Genomic DNA, 25,886 nt, shown 5'->3' on the forward strand with positions numbered 1-25,886 from the left:
ACACGTGCTTCTTTCAATACTTCCCGAGTATTTACGTGCCATACATGTGCTGTTTACAATCATAAATCAGTTCACTTCCATCCGACACACATGTTTCTTAAATATTCTAGAAACTCATTTTACATGAAACACCGAATAGAACTCCATGTTACTCTTACCCCGACAAAATCCAGATGCCACAATAACAAAACTGGATAATAATAGTATAGCCTGAATCACAGTGAATGAAAGTGAACAAATTTCTATATTTCAGATCGAAATTTACTCAGTCTACACACCTCTGGTGCTAAAATTACTTCCTTTCACTACCATTATTATTAATCCAGGAACTATAAAAGAAAGTTTATTTTAGTGGGCTCTACTCCTTTAATGAAAGGCTGCACCTGTGTCTCAAAAAGTCCATTCACCGTTAATATGTGCAACTTCCGTGCACCGGAGCATTGGAACTGAACAATGAACGAGTGAAATTCAAATAAACAATTGAAAGACATACTTTCACGTTTCCCTGAAAAATGTAAACTATCAACTAAACATCAACTTGCGAAATCGTTTGACTCTCTGAGAATACCCGTTGGAAGCTCCATTGGAAACACCATTGGAAGCTCCATTGACAGCATCAGTGCACGAGCCATTCTGATTTGAAATCTTCCTCCTTTTGCCTGTCCGATAGAGGAAGTCTTCTGTGTCTAAAACATAAGCTGCCTATATCATGCCAGGACAAACAAAAATGAGCAAAAGAAGGGTATTCAATTTGCATAAATAAATTTTACACGAGTAATAAAAGCACATTTAAAGCTTTGAAACAACTATTACCTTCAATGTACTGCAAACCACCTTACTTTCCAGGCCATTATAGATTACAAGTTCTTCCATGGATTTCTGCACGTCACAGATCTCATCTCCAATTGTGCATTTTCTTTTATTTCTGAAAATTATATGCCAGGATTAATAAATGCATATGGAAACACGTAATTTAACAATTTTCAGCCACATCACACCTCTTCAAGAATACCCCTGGTTTTTCCTTTCTTTCTGGAGGAACTGATAAGAGGACATCATTCAGATATGCGACGAAATTGGGATCCATGGAGACAGCATTCACTTCAAGTTTATCATTCTCATTTTTCATGAGCTGTATGGTTAGACGCCTTGGAGAAGCCAACTGAAATGGAAGTGCGTATTCATTTATCAGACCGTAAATTTAACTAAACTTATTTGTAAATTGAAAATAATAGTTTTATCAGGTTACCAACATTTCAATTGAAAAACAAAATGAAAAACTGACATGAACTTACACATTCTATTCGATACAGGTTATCTTCAGGAATAAGAAAACACGCATTCTCATGATAAATTGCATCAGAAACCTTTTCAGGATCTCTCGACCTCTCGTATGCACATAGATGGAGGAGTTTGTTTTCCATTTCCTCTGTTGCAATCGTTTGTAGCTGCAAATACCAAGGTACATAGGTTACTGACCACACAAATAATTACAAAACAAACTGGGGGACAAAGAAGAATATGTTCCAATCACCTGCTTGACAAGTTTATGTATCAGTTTGTCTACGGTAAAAAGGATGTATGATTGAGTACCAATAATAGCTCGGCAGTCATCCTCAAACTTTGTATTATCAGATGAGCCATTCAGTAAACTGTGTAGAGACTCCTTAAATCTGCTCCAAATCGCAATGATTTCAAGTTTATGATTTATTAACAATGTTTAATGAGCTTCCTCCCATGATAAAGAAAACTATGAAAAAGTTTAGATATACTACCTAGCATACGAATTAGTTGGATTTGCATCACTTGCAATCCTCCATTTATTTTCAGGAGATAAAGAGTGCAGTTTCGCACTATGCATTCTTTCATACAACATCTGTAAATTAGTGTATTTAGTACAAGTGAGAGTGTAATAATTACTTAGAACACCCCAAAGAACCCATTAAAAAGCATAAACCCATCCTATAGTTAGATACACCTTACCTGGTGAAGCCTGAACAACAAATAGAAGGAATCATTTCCGTAAAAAAATTCTGAATTCTTGGCTTTGCCCAGTAAGCCCACGGGGATTTTCATTGTCAGAGGTTTTGCGTTCTGTGAAAAACGATCAGTAAATACAGTCAGTCCTTCAGTGTCATGGGCATTCACTGCGCCACCTACATCTCCATCACTTTCAATCTTGCTATCATTCTCATTATGTTCTCCATCTTCGTCAGGCTCTTCAGGCGAACGCTCTACTCCATCAGCTGACTCACTTTCTGAAGCATCAACATTTTCAGAGAGATTCTCACTGTCTGATGAGCCCTTGGTACTCATTTCATCTTCATCGTCAGCATTAGCCTCAGTTTCTTCAGCATCCTTACTACATTTTTCTTCTTCAGTTCTTTTTGTGCTTCCAGCACTTATAAAAGGAGTTTGTGCTGCTTCGGTACCAATATTTCCAAATGGTGCTAAATTATTCTGATCAAGATCTCTAGTAGGAGATAATTCACCCTCTTCTCGTTCACTTTTAGCACTACCTTCAGTTTCTTCATTACAGTTCTGAGCTTTGACATCTTCATACACCATCTTAATTGAAGATGAAGCAGGTCTTGTACTACCATCATCCTGCAGCATCATCAGGCAACAGAGAAAAATGGAATGAGATAACAAAACTAAAAATACAGTGGAAACACAGTGCAAAATTGGCTCAAAAGCAGAATCCATTCCGCAATTGTTAAGAAAGATTAGTGTGCATATTACAAAAGCCAGAAAGCAAGTTCAAATAGCTTCTGAGCTAATGGAAATCTAATTTGTCAACTATAAACTAGAGGAGAGGTTATGTTTCATGTAATACAATGGTTCAATAACATTCAATTACCAGTTAAGGTGATAAAATAAATTCTGTTCACCTTACAAGTTGATCATTTTGCTAGTAATTTTTGTAAGGTAAAGAAGAGAAGCAACAAAAATTTGCAACTCTGGTTATTTCCTTGATTGAATGAAAAGATCACTGTCATTGAGAAAATATTAAAATAAATGATAATCAGGCATTAGTTTGCTCGCAAGAGCTCGAAGGAAAATCTTTTTCATTTTCTGTTCTAACAAATATTCAACATTCTCCACCCAGCAGTCGATGTGCCATCAAACACAGCATGGTGAGAAAAATTAGAAACTGTCAAGTGATTTGCTTCTTAATAAAAACTTTTATTCTCAGCTACTGTAAATATCTTCTTAATCATCCATGTCTTAGAATGAAAAAGAGTAAACATTTCCAAATTAGTCAAAAGAAATAGCTTCTATATACTTCGATGAATGATATGGCAGGAAGTTAGAGGGATGAGTAAGTAGTAGGTAATTAAACATGGACCCATTGCCTTTTTTTTCTGTGGTAGTACATAAAAGAGTGGCTTTAAATTTGATCCAAAACCTGCTTCTGGTTGGAGGGGAAGGAGGTCACAAAAAGTGTGAGGAGAGCCGATATTATAGTTATTTCAGGCTTAGATAGGAGGATAACTGCCGCTGCCAGTCCCCCTAATTATAGGGGCCAGTGTTCCAGCAAAACTCATCACACCTCAAAATATATTGAAGAATAAAATTAAACATTGACATTCCAGTAAATTTCTAGTTCAAATTTTAACATATCTCAGATAATTGCATAACCAATCAACAGCAATTTATAATAAGTGGCCACGTCATTTTACTTAACTACATGTTTACAAGTATGATTTTGTATGTTCTCTTTCTCACCTTCATTTTACCTGAACATGCATTAATGCAAGTATGATATTTTGAGTTTCCTGTTCTTCTGTTGAGGAGCAGAAATATATATTATTTTCCCAAAACACTCATAAAACATCCCCCAACATTTTTATGCAAAGAATTAAATATATTTGAATCTATCAAGTATTATATTCACAACTTCCAATTTTCATCAAGCCCCGGGTTATTCGAAAGGAAATTTTCTGAAACAGATGTGAAGAACATGAAAACTTTCCTACATCATTCTTTCCCTTCATGGAATCTTCTCTAAAAATGTTGCTAATAAAGTACTAAAATTCAATTCAAGCAAAATCTTATTTACCTGTGATTCTTCATTAAGCATTGCCACTATTGGATAATCAGAATTGGCAACATCAGGTCCTGATGCAATAGCGAAGAGCACAATAATTAAAAGTTGCCTTAAATTTCACAATACATCTCAAAAGAAAAAAACTAGATTAAAGAATTAAATATGAACCATTCTGCCTATTTGAAGTGTTTTCCTCATTAATGCCACTTTCGGCAGAAGCACCTTGCTCAAAGACACCAGTTTGTTTGCTTGACCCTGAGGCGGCAGACATTATACTGAGATCAGTCTGCATTGCTGCATTTTTGGATGCCATACAGACATCACTCTTATGATATGAATAATCTGCATCAGGAGAACCGTCAATATTAACCCCATTGCCGCCATTTCCCATCTGCTCTTTGCTGGAGCTAGGTTGTTCAGTCGGAATATTTTTGTCACCATTTTTCAACAGGTCCACTGTTTTGCAGTTTCCTGAAGCTGCCTTACCAAGAGGACTAGCATTCACTTCTACACCAATATTGGCCACATCTTTGGCTACATAATTGCTATGCTTGACATCTTCAGAGTCAGTACTATGTGGACGGGCAGGAACACCAAGCATTGGCTCAAGGAAGGTTGTCCAAATTGTCATGATTTTGTCATGCTGTTCCGACGTAAAAAATTCTCCACATGAATATTTCATGAGCTGATAAAGATCTTCATGGATTTCAGGATCGGAATACTCAAATTCCATATGAGGTTGTTTAGGTTGCCTATATCCAGCACCAATTGAGAGAAGCATATCACCTTCATTCTGGTACTTTTCACTGATTTCTTTGATCTCAGCTAACAATGCTGAATGTAGAGAAATCATAATGAAAATATGTGGTCATTAAAAATCACAGTATTAATTTTTAAGATAGAAGTAGACAAAGGGAGGGAGGGAGGGAGAGGCCGGGAGGGAGAGATCAGTTGATGTTTTCCAACTAGACTTTATTATCAATTGTAGAAATCCAACTTCTTTGACTAGATACAGTTTACGGCAGCAGCCAAAAATCAGCCTGGAGAAAAATAAATTTCAAAACTTGTGTAATGTACAAGCTCAGACCAACATTTTATGGGAAGAGATAATACACTCCACATGCAAGAGAAAGAGAGAGAGGAAACTCAATTAGGCATCCCTTGTTAGTATGAATTTATGATAATATTAAAAACCAGTAGATCAATCTTCAAGAATTGCAAAATTATCTGTGGAGTTTCTATTTCCATTCGCTGCAATATCAATGAAGGATGCAAAATGTTTTATAAGGCAAAACTAGTGAGAAGATTGGAAAGGAATTAAAAAAAAGCCTTATCCTACATTATTAAGATAAAATAAAATAAAAATAAAAAACAAAATCAAAAACGAAAACGAAAACAAAAAACAAAACAAACAAATATTAGAGTCAGACTTGTTGCAATCTCATTCTCACATATTTTTTTTGGTCATTTGTCATTTCAGTGAAAAGGTAGAAAATCATATGTCGAAATTGAGCAGGCATAATTTATTTGTACGCTTCGTAATCAGAGTTTTGAACTGGCAGACTCATGAGAATTTTCAGATCAAGAATTTCCTTGAATGCAATCACGGAAGCCACACAAACAATTTTTAACCTTTAATTTTGATGAATGTACAGATTTTTTAATGTTAACAAGAATCACAGGAAAGTAACAATGGGAGAAATCAAGATGCTTCAGATCCATATACAGGTAACAGGTAACTAAACAAACCTCAATTCTGGAAGAAAAAAAAGCCAAATAAGTGACTGGATCTTTACTAAATTTCAAAATAGATCTTCCGTCAACAAAGGAAAATTTTTACACAAAAAAAGTTATGTTATGCATAAAAGGAACTCGGATCCAAACACAAATGAAAAGACAAATAATGGAATAAAAAAAGGAAAAACTATAGGTACCCAGAATCAGATGCATGACTACACCATACAAACAATTTTTAATCTTCAACGGCCACCCCTGACCAATCTTCATTTCCGATCGACATTTCACCTTCACCGTTTCACCCCGATAAACCTTGTTTTCCAATCGACATATACAGTCATAATTTCTCTTATCCGATTTTTACTAGTATTGCACATCAACTAAAACCGAAGCCATTCCCACTTATTTAGCGTGCAAAACTCTCATAGTAGGAAGGATAACAGTGCTGCGATATTCGAGATGTATCGAGGGATGTCCAGGGACCAATTCAAAACAAGTTGTGAGATCAAAATTGAGCAAAAGTTGTTTTTAATAAGCAGGGGTAGGAGGGGCCATACGGTTTTTGTGACCGAGAGGACCGGGAATGCGAGCTATGTGTTGGAACTGGATTTAGAAAGTTTATATTGGATTTTGTCGAAATTGTGGAAATTCATTAACAAACCACAATCATGTCCTATGTTCGATAGATTCAGAGGTCGAGAAGCAGTGGTATCTATGCAGAAAGTTGTGAATGGCCGAGGAAGCTATCTAGAAATATCTAAGCTTGTTTGGAGCGGAAAGACGCAGCGCATCATCATACCAAGTGGGCGATTTGATTGGGACTGGAAATGGATGGCACACAATCTGTCCAAACTCATGATAAAAAGAAGGGATAATGTATCACGCATCAGAGATGAAAGGAAGCCTATGGAACAAGCACAAAAGCGTGGAAAATTTAGTTCGAATTACATTAATACGGTGATTACAGAAGCTGCCACTTTTGATCAATTACCAGCATGTTTGGCTAAGGATTGGAGTAAAGCTCTCATCATTACAAGGGACTGTGTCAACATATCGTGGGATTTGGTGCGTACTACCCTTGGGAAGGCGGTCCAGAGAAAGATTGAATTATTCCCATTCCAAGCCAACAAAGCAGTATGGTGGCCAGACAACGATGAGGATGCATCCTTCTATTTGCGATTGAAGAAATGCTTTCTGGAAAATAAAGTTACCCTGTCATTTGAGAGATGGAATCAGCAAATCAACAGTGAAGAAGAAGTTTTTGAATGTTGCAATAGTTGGGTGCATTTATTGGGGATACCTTGGGACTTATGGTCCACAGATCTCTTCAAAAATATTGGTGAGCGATGTGGAGGCTTGTTGAGCATCAGTCAAGACACTATTCTACTCAAAGATTTGTCGGCAGCAAATATCAAAGTAGTGGGAATTGAAGGCGGGTTCATCAATAGAAATATGAGGATCCAAACTCAAAGAGGTCCTATGATTATTCGCATTATAGTGCATTCGGTCAACTTAGCAGCATATGATATTTATGAAAAAAGATCTTATGCACAACTGGTGGTTAATGGATCTAGAGTATTTGCGGGATGGGGTAGTGCGAAAGAACTCAAAGGAACAGATACAAATGCAGCACCTACAAATGACATTCAAAAAATAGATTCGGATGACACCAAACTTCAGCTAATAACAAAGGAAGAAGAATATGCAGATCATAATCAGAAGGGTGAATTTTTGAAGATTGACACCAAAAAACAAACCAAAGGACAACAGAACATGGGCAGGTTGGAAAATTCAGGCGGTCGAAGTTGTGTATCCGAACCATGGTATCGAGGGAATCAAATCAAGATTCTCAAAAAGTTAAAGCCGAAAGTCGAAAATGATTTTCATAAAGGGACAATTGAATTTGTGAACGTCTCACCGACACAAAAATCAGGCCATCCAGAAATAGAGATGAAGAGTAATCCCAAAGAAAGGAAATTTGAGCATGTCTATCGTAGGAAACATATCAAGTCACATCATGAATCATTTTATGTGCGAAAGGGCGAAGCTTCAAAGATATCATTCATTGAGGATGAAATAGATATACTAGATGGTGATGATGGAAAGTGGGAGGAAAAATTAAATCAAGGAGTGAGGGACGATATCTCAGACGAAGGATGTGAATCCAGTGAAGCTGACAGTCATATCTCTGAACATTCGGATAAGTCGACAATGCACTCACTGGAGTTCGATGATTTGGGGGACTTTTTTGAAGATTCTCCGAGTAAAGTTTGCAATATACCCAATATTTCTTATCCTGATCAATCTTCTTTTCATTTTATTTCCTTGTCAGGTTCAATAGGGGAGTTGGTGGGAGGGGTAGAGAATAAGAGTGGGGTGGGAATTACACCATCGGTTGAAAAGTAGGGTATATCGGGAAACATTTCCTTAGGGCAGCAATACGGGTTGGTTGCAGGTTCGTTAAGCGTGGGCCTGGGGATGGAGGATCCTAAGAGGGTAGTTGAAAATGAGTGTTTAAATAAGATGGGTGTAGAGAAGGTGGAATTTTCGAATATCAAAGAATACAGGAAGGATGGTGGAGAGTCATGAATGCAGGTGCAGAGAGAATACAGGGGCTGCTGAAGTGAATCGATGAAAATTGTTTCATGGAACATTAGAGGGGGTGGTTCAGCTACACGTCGGGGATTGATACGTGTTGTTCTTGCCAAAGAAAGACCAGAATTAGTAGTGTTGCAGGAAATTAAAATAGAGGTGGTGGATAAGAGATTTATTGCAAGTATATGGAAGTCGAGGTTTGTGGAGTGGGTCACTTTACCTGCAGTTGGTCAGTCAGGGAGAATTCTGATTATGTGGGATCCAAGGGTCATCTCAGTCAAGGATAATTTGATTGGGAAGTTCTCGGTTTCTATTCATATTCAAAAGGATGCTCATAACGACTGGTGGTTTACAGTGGTCTACGGTCCATGTCAACGGAGATTAAGAAATAACTTCTGGGATGAACTGGCAGGGTTGAGGGTTCTATGTAGAGATAGATGGTGTTTGGGGGAGATTTTAATGTAGTCAGATCATTACAAGAGAAAAATAATAGTCGTTCACAGACCTCAAGCATGTCCTGTTTTGATACATTGATATAGGAACTGGAGTTGTGCGATCCACCCTTACTGAATGGAAAGTTTACGTGGTCGAACTTCAGGGATTCACCCATATGTTGCAGATTAGACAGATTCTTGTTCACTGGGGATGGACTGAAATTTATCCATGTTATAGACAAACACTCTTGCCAAGAATCACCTCGGATCATTTCCCAATGGTCTTTGATTTGGAAAAAAATAAGTGGGGTTCGACATTCGAGAATGTGTGGTTGAGGCATCCAAGCTTTAAAAATTTGGCCCAATCGTGGTGGAATAATGCGAGTATTCAAGGATGGGAGGGATATATATTTATGATGAAACTCAAGGCAATGAAGGGTGACATTAAAAGATGGAATGAAGAGGTTTATGGGAGGGTGGAAATGAAATCAGCAGAGTTAACAAAAAAAATCAGTAGACTGGACGAATTAGAGAGTGAGGGTCGGGGATCGGAAGAAGTAGTGAATGAAAGAAAAGAAACAAAATTGTTGTTAAAAGAGTTGATACGTCGAAAGAATCAAATCTATTACCAAAAAAGCAAGGTCAAATGGATTACAGAGGGGGATCAAAACACAAAATTTTTTCACTCACTTCTAAACCAAAGGAAGAGCAAGGCTACCATTGATAGATTGGAAAGAAATGATGGTTCAATTACAACAGATGAGAATGAAATTGTCTCCATTATTCTACATTTCTTTAAGGAATTGTACAGTTTGACAGACGCGAGATGTTGGGGTATTGAAGAAGCGGAGTGATGCCCCATTGAAGATGATTTAAGTCGAGAGTTAGAAAAAAAATTCACGGAAGAAGAGGTCAAGAAAGCAGTCTTTCAGTGTGATGGATGTAAGAGTCCGGGGGCAGATGGATTTACTTTGGCCTTTTTTCAAGATTGTTGGGATATAGTCAAACGAGATCTGATGAAGGTTTTTGATGAGTTCTTTCAAAGCGAAATCATAAATGGAGCAAATAATGAAACATATATTTGTTTGATACGAAAGAAAGCTGAATCGAATAACGTGAAGGATTTTAGACCGATAACCCTGACAACAAGTTTGTATAAGATAATAGCGAAAGTCCTAACAGCGAGGATTAAGACTGTGATAGCAGATACTATATCCGAATCTCAGAATGCTTTCGTTGAAGGAAGACAAATCCTAGATTGTGGCCTCATAGCGAATGAACTGCTCGAAGAGGGGAAGAGAAAGAAAAAGAGAGGATGGGTTTTGAAGGTGGATTTCGAAAAGGCTTATGACAATGTGAACTGGGATTTTTTGGATTTTGTTTTGATGAAAAAGGGTTTGGAAGAAGATGGAGATTTTGGATGAAAGGATGTGTGTCGAATGTCTCATTTTCTGTCATGATTAATGGGAGGCCGAGAGATAAATTTAAGGCGTTTAAAGGGCTTAGACAAGGAGACCCATTGTCTCCTTTTTTGTTCAATTTGATAGTGGATGTGTTGGGGATATTGATTGACAAAGCTAAGGAAAGAAATCTCATAAGAGGGATCGAGGTTGGTAGAAACAAGATAGAGATATTTCACATTCAGTTTGCGGACGACACAATGTTCTTTGTGCAGAATGAGGATCAAGGATCATATGCTCATCCACTGTTCATTCACAAACAAATTGTGGGCTAGAGCTTTGCAAGAGCTTCAATTGGTTTGGGTGATGCCTAAGTCAACAAAGGAATTATTCTATATGGATTTGGGACAGCTTACTGGTACCAGGGAAAGAATTTTTTTGCAAGTGGTGGTTCATTGCATATGCTGGACGGTGTGGTTGGAAAGAAATCGAAAAATTTTTTATGACAAGGAAGAAACTACAGAAAAGTGCTGGGAAAAAATCAAGATCAACATTGCAATGTGGATTGGAACTCATCAAGATTTTAAGAATGTTTCGATTTTAGATTTATTGAGAGATTGGGAATATGTGTATCATTAAGACAGATTTGATATTGTGTGCTTCATGATGACAGTGGACCACTAGTCCACTGATGTACTCTTTCTTATGTTATTATTAATAAAATATTGTTTTTTATAAAAAATATATATATATATATACAGAACTGAACAAACCTCAATTCTGAAAAAAAGCCAAATATGTGCCTGGATCTTTATTAAATTACAAAAATAGATCTTCGGTCAACAAACGAAAATTTTTACATTAAAAAAATGGTATTATGCATAAAAGGAACTCAGATCCAAACACACATGAGAAGACAAATAATGGAAGAAAATAGGAGAAACTCTAGGTACCCAGAATCAGATACCTGACTCAGAGGCATCAATGTGGAGGGAGACTGGTGTGGCCATGTATAATGAAACAGGGATCTGATAAAACCAGGCAAGGAGAGCAAAAATGAAGGGGTACAAGAAAAAAGTTGAAAGCCATAAGGAGACACAGGAATAAGGAGGGGATGAAAGTGAAAACCGAAGAAGAGAATTATATGACAAATTCTAAGACTGACAAACGAGTGGGGTGCGTGGCTGAAAGCAACGGTGAGAAAATTAAACTGAAAACTGAAGGACAAAAAAGGAATATCATAAAAACATAGGCATCATCCAAAGAAACCCACCCGGCCAAAAAAATTAAAAATAAACAATATCTTCTCCAGTAATTAACTCTAAAACTCAAGCCAGCAGAATTGACACGCAAGTAAGAAGTAGACTGTATCAAGTTTATGGCAAGTGGAGAACACCATCACTTGTAAAAACATAAAGCACAAACTACAAAATAAATAAACAAAAGATGCCATAATAACACAGTCAAGAATACACAGTGTTCCACCGAAATCCAACAAATCCTCAATTAATACATAAAATTTCCAAAGCACGAAATCTCAAGACAATAAAATGGCAATCACTGAAAAAAGCATGTATATCATAAAATTGTGTAAGATGCTTGCAATCATTAAAGCATCATCATCCATGACTGAAAACAAAATCTGCCTCAATTTCTATTTTATGTACTGATCAACACAGAGAACCATTTTCATACATTTCTAATACTTGACTGTAATTTTGAAATTATCATATAGTAAAACAAAGAATGAACAAAAACATAGCCTTGTAAAATGAGATAAGGAACCAAGTTTAAAAAATTAACCTATTTTACCTTTAGCACTTAAGTTCTTCGTATCCTGCTGCTTAAAATAGAAGCTTCGATGGTCTAGTGACTTGTGGTAGTTCTTCGCATAAATTTCAGCCCACACTTTATTAAATTCGGAGCGACACCTTGCCCATTCTTCTTGTTTTTGCTTCAACCGGGTTAATATAACTGGCAAGGAAAGCAAAGCGTTCTTCCTTAATACATCCATCACATCAAGCCCATGATCCCCATATAAACGCTCAATGCACCGTAGATTAAGAGCTGAAATGAGGAAAAAAAGGAAATGAACTTTAAATCGGTGCAAGGCATAATAATTTGAGGATTCATATTTCATCAGACACTCATTGGCTGAACCTGTCAAATGATCTTCCACGCGAAATGAACTGTCTGTCATACTTGTATTAACGTTAATACTGTCTAAGAGTTCTTCAACATGCTTTGTTGTTGCGTTCACAGATTCCAACAACATGTCAAGTTCAAACCTGGCAGATAGCCAATTGGCAATTAAAATGAAAGAAAATCCACCAGGGACCAATATTCATCTCCAATTAGAAAAATGAAAAAGAAGTAAAAGAAGCTCCGAACAGCCACCAAATGTTATTGAAAAGCGAATAACAATTCAGATGCTAAATTTATAGTATCAGTTTAAGATGTTATGCAAGAATAAATAAGCCTGTGCTAGAAACTTATGGTATAGCAAGTGATGACAGCATAGAAACGAAAACATAAAGATCTGTGAAAGGAAAATGGAAGTAAATTCATCAAGGGTTGAAGTTGTGACAATTGAACTCGTGACAAAGTCCACACCTATCATCCTCGCAACGGAACAAGCTTTCCTCATATTGGTTTTTCCGCATGTGTTTGAATGAGTAATCCTCACTTCCTGATGTGACAGACACCCATTGATCATTCAGCACTTTAGCACCAATCTCTGTTCTATGACTTGCTAATGAAATCGGATACTGTCTTATGGAAATGGCAATGTTATATGAGTAGAAAATTTAGATGATTCATTATGGACATATAAATAAATAAACCTACATTTTGTGGAAGAAGCCGATAACTTGGGGTGCAGCTGTCACAGTCGGTGAGATCAAGTTCATGAATAGATTTAGCCATCAACTTGTCTTTGCTTGCATGTAAAGACATCCTGTGTCCTGAAACATCTTTAGGGTTAAAGGCAATACTCCTATCATATCTATCACTTTCTCTGATATCACGATCTTTATTTTTATCCATGCCTTCTCCGTCGTGATCATATGCATCTCGATCTTCCACCTTTAAAGATCTAACAATAGTTTTATTGCTCCACAAGCTTCCTGAAATGAGCTAAATTGATTACAATAATACATGACATTTATCATTCTTGAGGCGCTATAGGTGTAACAGACTTCTATACGGACATTTCTTGTATGATTTAGCAATATCATTCAGAAAATTTGTTACCACACAAATAATTAACATAGTAAACAACTATCAGGATGAACGAAGAACTTTATAAGTATGTTCCTCAGAATATATATATATATATATAGTAAAGCTTTTTCAGTATGAAAATACTATATATACACACACACACACACACACACACGGAGACACATTTTAGAAAGTATCCCCAGGCACAGAAATATATGGGGCACATTCAAAGAGAGTACCAAAGATAAACCAAATGTGACATTTACCAGTCTTCTCAACATAAATTATGAAATCTTCGCACTCTTCCATAAGGTCTGTATGAGTCCCTAGTAAACTAGCCACCTGAAACCAAAAGATTCTATCTAGATTAGTGACCTTACCAAGGACGTCATGAAATTAAAATATTAAAAAATTAAAAATTCAATAACTAAAAATTCCTTTTAAGCGCTTCTTGAATTTAAATCACAAAAGAAATGTTGGTAAGCCTATTTGTGGTTAGTGAAAACATGGACCTTTATTGCAGTCTGAGAAACAGTGATAGCCATTAGTGTAGACTTCACAAGGGGATTGGTGTAGGAGAACATAGATTCATTCATTCATGAAGTAAGCAGATAATCAAAAATCAAGAAGTAGATACTTAAATTAATCTCAGACCACGGAACAAGCTACTAAATCATTTCTCTACTGAATGGATCGGGAAATTATCGAATGACTTAGCTTTACATCTTTCAACGCGCAAACTCAGGGAACATGAAGGACGGACATAAAGATTTTGTAATTTCAGAGGGTACTAATTCTCATGGGGTCTCAAAAGAAAAAATTGTGAAAATGAATTGGAAGCAGTAGATATTAACCACAAGGAAACAGCATAAACAGTCCACAACAGAGAAGATCACCAGAATACGAAATTGAGATGACGTGATGAATTTCCTTTTGTAGGAACGAACGCAGTCTGAAAATTTCTCGTAATTATTTGGATCCTGTAATCTTTCCTTCACTTTCTCACAGAAAGATGACGCCGGCTCCTGCATCCCTGAGAATAAATAGACATAATTTAGTGATGATGAATGTCCCTACTTTGATTTTCAGAAGGTTCTCATATCCTAATCCCCTCAAGACAAAAAATTTTCGGCAACAGAAAGAGAATTAAAAAGTTCAGTTAACGAGCTTTAATATTATTCATTGTGGGTAAATTCCTACAAGCATATCGACTAGAGTTTGAACAAAACTGATTAAGATTCAACAGATATAAAATAATAAGTTATACGAACATAATCTTAGATAAGATTGACTGTTCTGATAAATTGATTCTATAACAACATGCAAACCAATTGAAGACATTGATTAAATTTATTTCCCTGGACATAAAATTACCAAGGAACAAAGCTTGCAGAATTTAAACCACCTTGGTAAACCTGGTCTGTCACAGAATCATCTTTGCAAGCAGATTTTCGTTTATGATTAAAATTGTCCTCGCGTTCCCACTCATTTTGGTCTCCGTCTTCTTTTTTTTCCACTTTTTCAATCCAATTCCACTGATCTGAATCAGTGTGATCGACATTCTGGTCATCAACAGCGTGTGAAAGAGCGGGCTTCTGACAAGTGAGTAGAAATATAGCTGAACACCATAAAAAAAATGAATGCCCACACAATCACAAAGAAACTAACTACCTTGTCAACTAGACTTGACCTTGCCATGGTCATGGGAGATCCTCTATCATCCCGTGGTAGAATGTAATCTCTATCAGACTGAGCAAAATGGACAGACGCATCACCTGAAGTATCTGGTAGAAAATGTGTGAACTCTACAAGTAGGTCAGCATGGCCCCAAAAAAGAACTGAAACCTACAAAAATTTTGAAATCCCAAATGTCATTATTCTCACTCTTTAAGAATGTAATTAAAAAGTTAGAAATATGACTTATAGTGGAATACCTCTTGATAAACCTCTGTTATTGACTTATTATCTTTTCTGTACATATTCAAAATATCAAGGAAAGCTTTGTACACATGATCGTCCCCTTGAAATCTAGTCTGCAATTCATTCAGAAGAGGTTTACACTGAATTCTAGTTAAAAAGTACAGAGTAGATAACTGTAGTGGTACAATGCTTTTCGCAGTTGACCTTGATTCTGTTTACAAAGTTGATTGCTTCATCAAACTCTACTGGCTTCTTCTTTGGAAGTGGTTCATCCTCCACTGGGAGAGTGATTTCATATCCCACAGGAAGAAAAGCATTGAAACCCAAAATTAGGTGTCGGTGCCCTTTAAATAATTCCTTCACTCTCAATATAACACCCGTTGTACCAACTCTGCAAAGACACCATGTAAACAGACTATAAATACACTACACTTACAGAATCTGAACAATGGGATAACTGTAATAAACAAGGAGTGAAGGAGGAAAGCAGAATTTTACACCTTTGAGCCTTGAAATCTTTCATTATGTCAAGAAAATCCTCGTATTTATCCCTATTGTCTTGAAAAATGTCCTTCACAGCCTTCAGATATGTCAATGCATCATTTGTTGTCAGCCTCTGCGTGCTGCTTGGGGTTACCATCTGGGCTTGACCGGATCTTCATCATCCCAAGGCATAAGTTTCAAATCAATAAGAACAAAGGAATACTTGATTAAAAACTATCATACAGATATCAAATCATCAAAGACTTGTGAGTACAAATCAGTACTCGCGTCACATTAAAAGAAACGCAATTATAAGTGTAGGTATCAGAATTGAAGTTATTTCTGAAAATTTAAAATACTATAAGATTTGGTGTCGCAACAACTGCGTGAATATACAAATAAAGGAATGCATACTTCAAACCGGCCTGAGTCTTTGATCTATAACTATGGCCAACAAAAAAAACTGAAACAACCATAACTAGAGAGCATGAGTAAAAAAGCTCTCAACTTTGAGACACTTGATGATGCAAAGACTAACATAATACATGCAACTCATGATTACCATAGTTTTTAACCACATTCAAAACTGCAGGTTTGATGATGGAACATCGGTCTCATTAATTGTAAAAACAAAAACGACAAAACCAACAATCAATTAACTAACTTAACAAAATAATGAAACTAAAACTAAACAAAATAATAATAAGCTTACGGTGAAACTCGAGAAGAGATAACAGGCCGCTTATGTTGAGAATTCATGAACACGTCCTCTCTAGACCTCTTCATCTCAAACCTCTATATTTTAAAAAATTAGTACTTTTATTTTGATTGTTTCCCTCAATCTTCAAAACAAATCTACTTTTATTCACCCAAATTGGAAAAACTAATAACCATCCAACGACCTGCAAAAATCGAAATCATCAAACCACCAAACTTATGCACATTAAAAATAGAGACACAGATCCACTAAACACGCCTAAACAGCAATTAGCGTAATACAATCAGCTCTAAACCATATCTCTACGCAGATCACCTCCAAATTCACGTATCATCGATAAAAAATAAATAAATAAATAAATAATCCTGAAAATAAACCAAAAAAAAAAAAAGCTACACTAAATCCACATTACCTGAATCATACGAAAGGCATAATTCAGCAAAAAAAATTGGAAAGTATTGGAAATATCACAGTTAAGAGATCCTTTGAGCCTCTTCCAAATAATGAATATTTGAATGAAGGAGCTGAAAGACAGTTTTCTTCAGCTGTGAATCAATCGATGTTCGTAGTATGTGTATGTATACATGAATTGCACGTATATTTACATACATACATATGTATGTATACATACGTGATTAATTAGTTCAAAGAGGAATTTTGGGAAGTGATTCTGTTTATTCCGGAAGAAGAAAGTCGTTTTTGGTTTATATCTATCTTGTTTATGTAATAATAATAATAATAATAATAATAATAATAATAAATAAATAAATAAGGACTTTTATTTATTAAAAAAATAGTTATGGTAAAATGAATATTTCTTTTAGCTATGATAGAATAAATATTTATCTAAATCTATACTTACCATATTATCGACATTTGTCCCTTATATTAAATAACTCTGATGTATGTTCTATTTAAGAACAAATTTACTCTTATTTTATTTAATATATTAGATATTGAAGAAAAATTTAAATAATCATCGTATCAATTCTTAGTCAAAAGTTATTATCTATACATTTTTTAAATTTTAATTAATTTCTAGATTTTTTAGACAAAATTAATTATTGTATATGCGTGTTATANGAGCTAGAAAATAAAGATTGATGGATGGAGGAGTAAATATTAGGGAGGAAAATGAAAAAATATAATTATTTTTTTTATCTTTATTCAATAAAATAAAAAATCGAAGCCACTCGTCTCCATTAACTCTATCCCTATATACCACAAAAACTCTTTTGAGACTGTCTCACGGATCAATTTCGTGAGTTGAATCTCTTATTTGGATCATCCATGAAAACGTATTATTTTTTATGTTAAGAGTATTACTTTTATTGTGAATATTGGTAGAGTTGCCCCCGTCTCACGGATAAAAATTCGTGAGACATGAGTTATCAATGGAAAACCTACTTGATCAAAGGGTTTATAGAACGATGAATGAATGCTACTTGCCTTGTATAGATTACTACTACAGAAAGATTAAATCGAGCAAAAATATTATTATTAAGTGATATAGTGTAAGATCGTTTTGTAAGAGTTTTCATGGTTTACGTTTTGTATTTAACTTTTATCGATAAGCATCTTTTTAGTTATTAATGGCATATTTTCATTTCAATTGTCACATTTATAATTGTATCTAATAATAATAATGCTATTTTTAACTAAATAATAATAATAATAATGCTATTTTCTGTATCATTTATGAAAGGAATACTTGGACAAGGATAATGGTGAATTTGGCAAATTAAAATTTGAGAGGATTTTACAAGTACAAATATGTTTGGATGACTCTGGTTCGAAAGACTAAGGCCCAACAATTATGATTTATGGGGTTCGAAGATATAAGGCCCAACAACAGCCCATGTGATTACGTATTTATTAGGCATGATTGCTTTTATCATTTTTATATATATATAATAAAATCTTGATTTAACTTAAAAACCTCAAATACAATAATTTTGTATGTCAAAAATTAAAGCTTTAATATTTTAAAATTTTTGTCACAATATTTAATCATATATAAATAAAATATAAAATTATGAAAGGAGTTTATATATTGATCTTAAAAAATATTTATACTGATACCAAGTTTTAGCATGGACATACAAAGATATAAAAAAAATTTTGATTTATTTAAATTTGATATAAAATACAAAATATCTTCAAACGTAAGACTAAAATTAAGAATATTATGTCGTTTCATATTTTTATTTTGTATTATATCATCAACTCAGTAAAAACACATTTTTTATAGTATAAATATATTATTTTGTTAGATCAAACGTTTAATCACTAAGTAAAAAATTATACTTGTCAGTTAACACATCACTTTATTTTCTTATAGTTTTGATTGCGCAGACGGCACCTAATTGACTGGTAATAGATCAGGCTGTTAGGCTCATGAGTCCGAGAATGTGCATGTCTATTTGCTGGTGTTGTCTACTATCCTTTGGAGATCAGTCTTACAATTTCTCAACCGTCGGTCCTGTCCCCAGCACAGACAGTATTACCTGTTAAGATCTGACGTCACTATTTTATGGCTCACATGACCGACGAGATCGAGCGTTGCAACATTAGCATCTTTATATACAAGAACCTCGCAGGAGGTCAATCATCTCAGTACTAATATCATTTATGCACGTTTAACCCAACATTATCCTCAAAAATATATATAAATATGCTTATTGGGATACTTGAGCTCATTCGCTCTGATACCAATTGTTAATATCAAACAGTTACTAATAAGCAAAAAAAGCTATAGATCTTTGTCAAATGCACAACATTATTTTCTTAGACTTATGGTAATACAGAGTACGCCCACTTGAGTGTTAATGAGTCAGGCTGTTAGGTTCATGAGTTCGAGTAGATATGTGTCTATCTGCTGGTGTTATCTCATATCTTTTAGAGATCATTCTTACTCTTTCTCTATCGTCGGTATTGTCCACAGCAGAGAAAATATTAGCCGTTAAGATCTTACTTCACTCTTTTACGACCCACCTAACCAGCAAGATCAAGCATCGTAACGTCAATAACTTGATAGACGAGAACTTCACGATATGTCACACTACTCTTACTTATATACACTTCATCCGACATATTTGAATTTTAATTGTGTTGTGTAGATAATACTAAATATTAATTTGTGCTTTTTTTATTTTTTGAAAATGCTAATACAAAAATATATTAATTATAGATTTTATAAATAATTTTTTGTTTAAACTAAAATTTTGTTAGTAGTTTTAAGTTATAGTAATAAAGTAAAAGGCCTTGAAGATGCTCTTACAAAAGAAATATTCTTTAAACAGTTCCTCAAGAACGTGAAAGATATATTACAGTCCTTTCAGTGCAATGACTATTTTCTCTCCACAGGCTCCAAGAAGCCCATACTTTTATTTTGAAAAATGCTAAAACACAAATATATTAACTATATATTTTATAAATAATGTTTTGTTTAAATTAAATTTTTTTAGTAATTTTAAGTTATAATAAAAAATATAAAAGATAGAGAATAAAAAAATGTAAAAAATAAGAAAGAACATCATTTGTTTGGGAAAGTTGAAAATAAAATATAAATTAAGATGAAAATAAGAGTAATAATTTTTTTTAATATTTTTTTGTGTATTTATTTTTTTACATTTAATGATGTTAACACATTTAATTATATTTTTTGTGTAATTATCTTTCTAGATAATTGTTTTAGGAATTGTCCATTAAAATTAATAGCAAATTTACTACAAAAACATTTAATTAAAGGGTAGCATTGTCAATTTTTAATACAAAAATAAAAAATGGGGTGTGATAAAGCCAAATAATATTGTTGAACAAAGTGAATTATGACCCAATGATAATTACCTATTTAGTCATTCATTTTACAATTTTTTTTTATCGATTTACTCTTCATTTCTCCTAAATGACTTCAGTCTTCGAGGACGGGCCAGCAGATAATAGCTGACATCTCTGCGCTGTTGATGAAATGATATATCCGAATTGATTTAATTATAAATCCTTTTTGATTTGTCCTGTGATTCAAATTTTTTGAAAATATATTTAATCGGTTATTTTATAGAAAAACACAATTTAATCGGGCATTTCAACCTTTAAGAATTGACGTTTTAAATATATTTTTTTTCCTATTGTTTAATTGGACGTGATGTGATTAAGATGTTTTTAGTTTTTAGAATACGTTTATTTCATTTTCATAATTATTTTACTCGATAAATTGTATTTAGTATTTTTTTTGAAACGGTTTCACAAATATTTTTCGTAAGAAAAGTTAATTCAGTCCATACTTACACTAAAAGTAATATTTTTAGAACGAAAATAATATTTTTTGACCTAAATAAAATATTAATCTCACAAAATAATTTAATAAATTTTAACTTAACAATTGTTTTACATTATATTATAAATTAATGAACTTTGAAAATGCCAGTTTATTGAATATTGAAATAAATATTCTATTTTTTTTAATTTTAGCGATGCTATTTATTATTATTATTAAGAACAAAATATTCGCAAATTTTCAATTATATTGGATATTACGCATTAGAAAGCCTTATCATCTTCAATGATATTGGACCGTAAATTATACTTGGATTGGTGGGGTGTGCCAGGCCCATGCAATAGTGCAACGCTTGGGCGACACTCGAAGACCCAGGCAGCAAGCTACCTTGATGGGCCTTCCCCCTAAAAAAATAAATTTAATATCGTGTGGGCCATTGGCCCACGTATCAGATATTAAACTGATAAGAACAGATACTACACTTGATCTTAGCCAAAAGGCCGAGAAAGGTATGAGCTTTGAAGGAAGTGAGCCCGTTCTTTTATATCCCTTATAGTCCGTCAAACAGTATAACAATACAATGTGGGACAAACACAGTAATTTGATATAAGCTAATGGTAAGTAGTAATCACAATTCAAGAGCTCGTGAAAATTAATGATAAGTTTCATTATATATCGTATTTAATAAATTATTTTAAAAAAATTCAAAAATGGGTATCAGTAATTTATACACAATTATAGGGATGAATAATTTTAAATATAATATTTCCGAAAACATGTCTCCTGTGAGATGATCTCATGGATCTTTATTCAGGATACTGATTAATATTGTCCATATTTAAAATAAAAAATAATATTTTTAGATAAAAATTATACAAGTTCTATTCATATTGAGTTGTGTCATGTATGTGTAAAGTACAATCATGATTCATGAACATGAGAACACAAAACTATGGTTATATATCTTTTTTTTTAAAAAAATATTGGTAAAAGGAGAAGGGTTATTGGATTTGGATCATCAATTTTCAAATATTTGAATTTTTACCAGATAATTTTTTTTAAAAAAATCATAAGTATTATTTAGTTTTCAACTGTGCTAAATTTATTTTAAATAACTTATAGGTTCTTACATCGTATAAATTGTTAANAAAAATAAATTTAATTGGGCTTCAATGCTGTCTGATTTTAAGAATTTTATGGGCCTGTAAAGATCAGAGGCGACAAGGGGATATTCTACTTTTCAAGAACATGTGGTGGTACTTGTGAAGTTCAAATTTTACGAGACTTCTGAAATCTTAAAAAATATTATCTGAAAAAATCGTTGAAAAGAAACGTAACCAAACGATGTTCGTAATCCCGTGTATATTATCCTTAAAGGCACCGTTTGGTTCGTGTAATAGGATAAGTAAATGATATATAATAAGAGTGATTATAAAATAAAAAGTAATGATAAATAACACATTATGATAAATTATATGATATTTGACATTATTTTAACTTGCTTGATTATTTTTGTTAATTATTTACTAAAATGTCCTCGTCATATATTAATTAGTAATATATTCTTAAAATGATTTAATAAATAAAATTTCTAGAATTAATTGATTTAAAAAATTATAAATAAAATCAAAATATTATATTAATTATTAAATTTTCATTAATTCCAATTTCTAAAAAAACTAAAAAATCGATTAATATTATAGAAAATAATTAAAATTTGATAATAACATAATATGCAGTGATAATTAAAATATTAATACAAATTTGAATATTAAATAATGATTAATAACAATTATAATATTACGGTTAAAAATAATATAATAATAATAATATGATAATAATAATTAAATTATTTATAATATTAATCAAATTAAAAATTATATTTAAATATTATTAATTTTTTTGAATTTATAATTATTTTAAACTTTTGGATATTAAAAAAAATTAAATTAATCAAACATCATCCCTTAATCAAACATCATCCCTTTTCATCTAAAGGATTATATAACCACCAATAAGAGAATCATAATGCATACAGTGCGGGCTGAACGGGCCTATCACAATCTTAATCATGCACACCAAACAAATGATAAGTGGACGATTAAAAATCAATCACCCCTTATCATGCACACTAAACAATGCCAAAGAAATTAAATTTAAGATCGAAATGATAATTTTTTAAAAAAAATTGGAATCAAAATTATGATTAATGAATGTGAGAGTGTCTTTTGGTTCTCCACATTTTTGAGTTAGTTGTTGTTAATGCTTGTGGAAGCGTCTTTGGAGTTTCCACATTCTTGAATTAATTGGAGACTTTCGGTTTTTCATAATCTTGAGTTAATTTTAAGATTAATTGAATTAATTAATCTTGCATGACTTTTGGTGTACACTTTAGAGCTTATAAATAGCGTGTCCATTTCCTCAATCTATATATAAAATTTTTTTTTACAAACACACTCAAGCATTCTTTTGCATTTCATATTGTTAGCTTTTTATTTGGTTCCCATTAAGTTTTGATGATTAGGTGAATGTACATTTTTAGTTTCTTGATGTCGTTGTATCCTGGATACAGTTGTATGTCCTGATCCCCAAAGAACATTTGGAAGGGATAAATAAGTTTTAAAGAAAATATACTTCGTAAAGATTAAATACATTTAACTTTTCGCATCACTTATGATATTTCATTAAATTTCATTTTAATTTTCAATTTTTCCAAAATTTGTAAAATTAATTCATTTTGTAATTATATGATTTATAATTAATTTATTTGATTTGTATTTCAAGTAATTATTCAAACAATCATATATAGTTACTATTTTAATCATTAATTATATTTAATAACATCTCGTGCATATATAGCTCAGGTGATATACAAGTTAAATTAATGATACAATTTTGTAGACTACTGTACATATCTTCTCGATACTTCTTCCCTATAAGTTAAACAGAAAATGAATATAATTGCTATAAAATCATTATCAACATAGACTATTCAGGTTTACTCAATATACAATCGAAGAGTAACGACCATGAGATATTCATCTTTAAAAAAAAAAAAAAAACTAAGGGTACAAGACAAACAAACAAACACTAGATGGGCTCGAAAAGCGGAATTGTTATAGTTACCATTTAAGAAATTTTTAAAAAGATGTATATATATATATATATATATTATAAATTATAATAAATTTCAGGATAATTAAGGTTATTGGTAAGCACCAATTCTAAAGAGATTTTAGTAATTTATTTCATCGTATTCGTATTTATATGGTGTTTTGATTCCGAGCTTTGTACTTAATTCGTCTTATTTGTATTGTCTTTAGGTTTAAGTGAAATTTGGAGAAAGCTTGAAATTAGAAAAGAAAGTCAAACAATGAGATACCACATTAGAAATTGGCTGAGAAATGAGGAAACATCATACGAAAACGGCCAAGAAAATTCTTGACAATGAAGGTCCAGATTCCGTGCAAGGTCTGGAATGACATCTAGCCAAGCAAAGACAGGCACGAACCCTGGACATGCCTTAGACCATCATTCGTGCACCTTATGTGCAAGAAATTGTATGTATTAGACTCCCTCCAATTTATTATAACTTAGTTCGTTTGCTAGTTTTATTTATTTTAATCGAATTTTTCGGTGAATTATCATATTTGAATACATATTATAATTAATTATTATAAATTCTTATAAATAGTCATCTCTAAAATTTTAATCATAGATTTTTTTATACACAATAAATTCATTAACACAAATACATTTTAATATACATGCACGAGACGCGTGCATAAGAGTCAGACATCAATGTCAATTATCAGAGAAGATTTATACAACTACATTCCTTTGTAAATGGTGATACTCTTATAAGAGCACGGGTCATGGATGAACCGAGATATTATAAGGATATCCAAATCATGGTAAGTTTTGCAGGAAGATCTTGTCAGTGGCCGGGCAGGTGAGTGCTCGAGACATCATCACCCCGGGCTACCAGACGTCCGAGCTTTCGTACAAGTTCTCGGGAGGCTTTCTACTCGGGCTTTCTCGAAAATAGCACATCACTCGAGCGCACTAGTATGAGATACCTTATGTTCAACAATCATTTCTGACATAAATACATAGGGTTGGAGTGTCAGAGAAGTTGTCAGAAGTAGGGTATGTGCAGCCATATTACTCTATTTAGTAAGTAGGAATCGAAAACAAAGTAATCATGATATTTTCCTCTTATAAATAGCATGTATGTTTTACATTTGAGGGATTCACATATCCTGAGATTTTTGGCTTTCACGTGTATTTACCTTCAGACATACACAGATGTTTTTTGTCATCTTCACCTGTTGACTTAAGCATCGAAGTGGCCACACCGGACACCACCTGACGCCCATTCACGAGTTCATCTTCTTGTTTGCAGGTCACCGTTGTAGCAGCCATAACATACCGATATACCTTCACCACAAACTACATATCCTTGTTCATTTTCCTAAACAAAACTCTTATTCGATCTAGTGGATTGCTCCGACCCAGCTTATCTTCTCGCTTCTCCTAAACTTCAAAAACTATTTTGATTTCTTTTGGTATTTTTAGAGGTTTATTTTTTTTCTTATAAACCTCTAAAAATACCAAAAGAAATCAAAATAGTTTTTGAAGTTTAGGAGAAGCGAGAAGAAGATCAATGAATGGAAGAGTGGGGTCATAATACCTATTATCCTCACACATCCCACCCACCACTAATGGTCGATAAACAAAGCGATAGATTCAAAATGCTACATTGCAAAGAATATGCCATTTCGACGATGGAGAACCTCCCTTCTTCTCCTCTAATCTTTTCTTTTCTATATTTTATTTGAAAAAAGTTCACACATCCCATTATTATTATTATTATTATTTTTTTTTTTGGGAGTAAAATGTCAAAATCACATCCATAATGCCAATATCCAATTCTTGATTTATACTCCACTAATACATGTACGCAAGAATTTCTTGCGTTACTTTTTTTTAAATCAAGCTAAGGTTTCACAAAAAAAAAAAATCTCTTATTTTTTGGTACTTTCAT

At 33.3% G+C, this 25,886-nt stretch overlaps 1 protein-coding gene and 1 non-coding gene across 5 annotated transcripts; both read right to left on the bottom strand.

Annotated features, from left to right (window-relative positions):
• Positions 1-227: 227 nt before the first annotated feature.
• On the bottom strand, positions 228-17,245 carry LOC140980584 (paired amphipathic helix protein Sin3-like 4). Of its 4 annotated transcripts, XM_073446494.1 has the most exons (23): positions 16,973-17,245; positions 16,555-16,744; positions 15,860-16,015; positions 15,564-15,750; positions 15,374-15,472; positions 15,111-15,284; positions 14,845-15,031; positions 14,336-14,472; positions 13,706-13,781; positions 13,065-13,342; positions 12,831-12,985; positions 12,378-12,505; positions 12,030-12,284; positions 4,220-4,885; positions 4,064-4,122; positions 1,984-2,607; positions 1,776-1,876; positions 1,535-1,673; positions 1,296-1,448; positions 999-1,162; positions 814-925; positions 494-702; positions 228-383 (listed from the first exon to the last, which is right to left on the bottom strand). In XM_073446494.1, exons 2-22 carry the CDS (start codon positions 16,626-16,628, stop codon positions 523-525), a joined length of 4,104 nt encoding a protein of 1,367 aa, XP_073302595.1. In that variant the 5' UTR covers positions 16,629-16,744; positions 16,973-17,245; the 3' UTR covers positions 228-383; positions 494-522. The 4 variants fall into 4 exon arrangements, with proteins under 4 accessions (XP_073302595.1, XP_073302594.1, XP_073302597.1 ...); XM_073446493.1 differs by having other exon boundaries at positions 228-702; XM_073446496.1 differs by having other exon boundaries at positions 228-702; positions 14,845-15,001; positions 16,973-17,244.
• Positions 17,246-21,156: 3,911 nt separating this feature from the next.
• LOC140981880 (U2 spliceosomal RNA) lies at positions 21,157-21,352 on the bottom strand. Its single transcript, XR_012176156.1, has one exon. It is a non-coding gene; the product is annotated as a U2 spliceosomal RNA (small nuclear RNA).
• Between the last annotated feature and the right edge of the window lie 4,534 nt (positions 21,353-25,886).

This window comes from Primulina huaijiensis, chromosome 7 (genome assembly GCF_012295235.1).
Source record: "Primulina huaijiensis isolate GDHJ02 chromosome 7, ASM1229523v2, whole genome shotgun sequence".
Taxonomy (NCBI): domain Eukaryota; kingdom Viridiplantae; phylum Streptophyta; class Magnoliopsida; order Lamiales; family Gesneriaceae; genus Primulina; species Primulina huaijiensis.

Excerpts from the sequence above, each read along its gene's own strand:
- LOC140980584 (XM_073446494.1), bottom strand. The coding sequence starts at position 16,628 with ATGAAGAGGTCTAGAGAGGACGTGTTCATGAATTCTCAACATAAGCGG. Across the intron at positions 14,473-14,844 it reads GACAGACCAGGTTTACCAAG|GGATGCAGGAGCCGGCGTCA; the intron begins GTGGTTTAAATT and ends ATTTATTCTCAG. Across the intron at positions 703-813 it reads TGGTTTGCAGTACATTGAAG|GCAGCTTATGTTTTAGACAC; the intron begins GTAATAGTTGTT and ends GGCATGATATAG.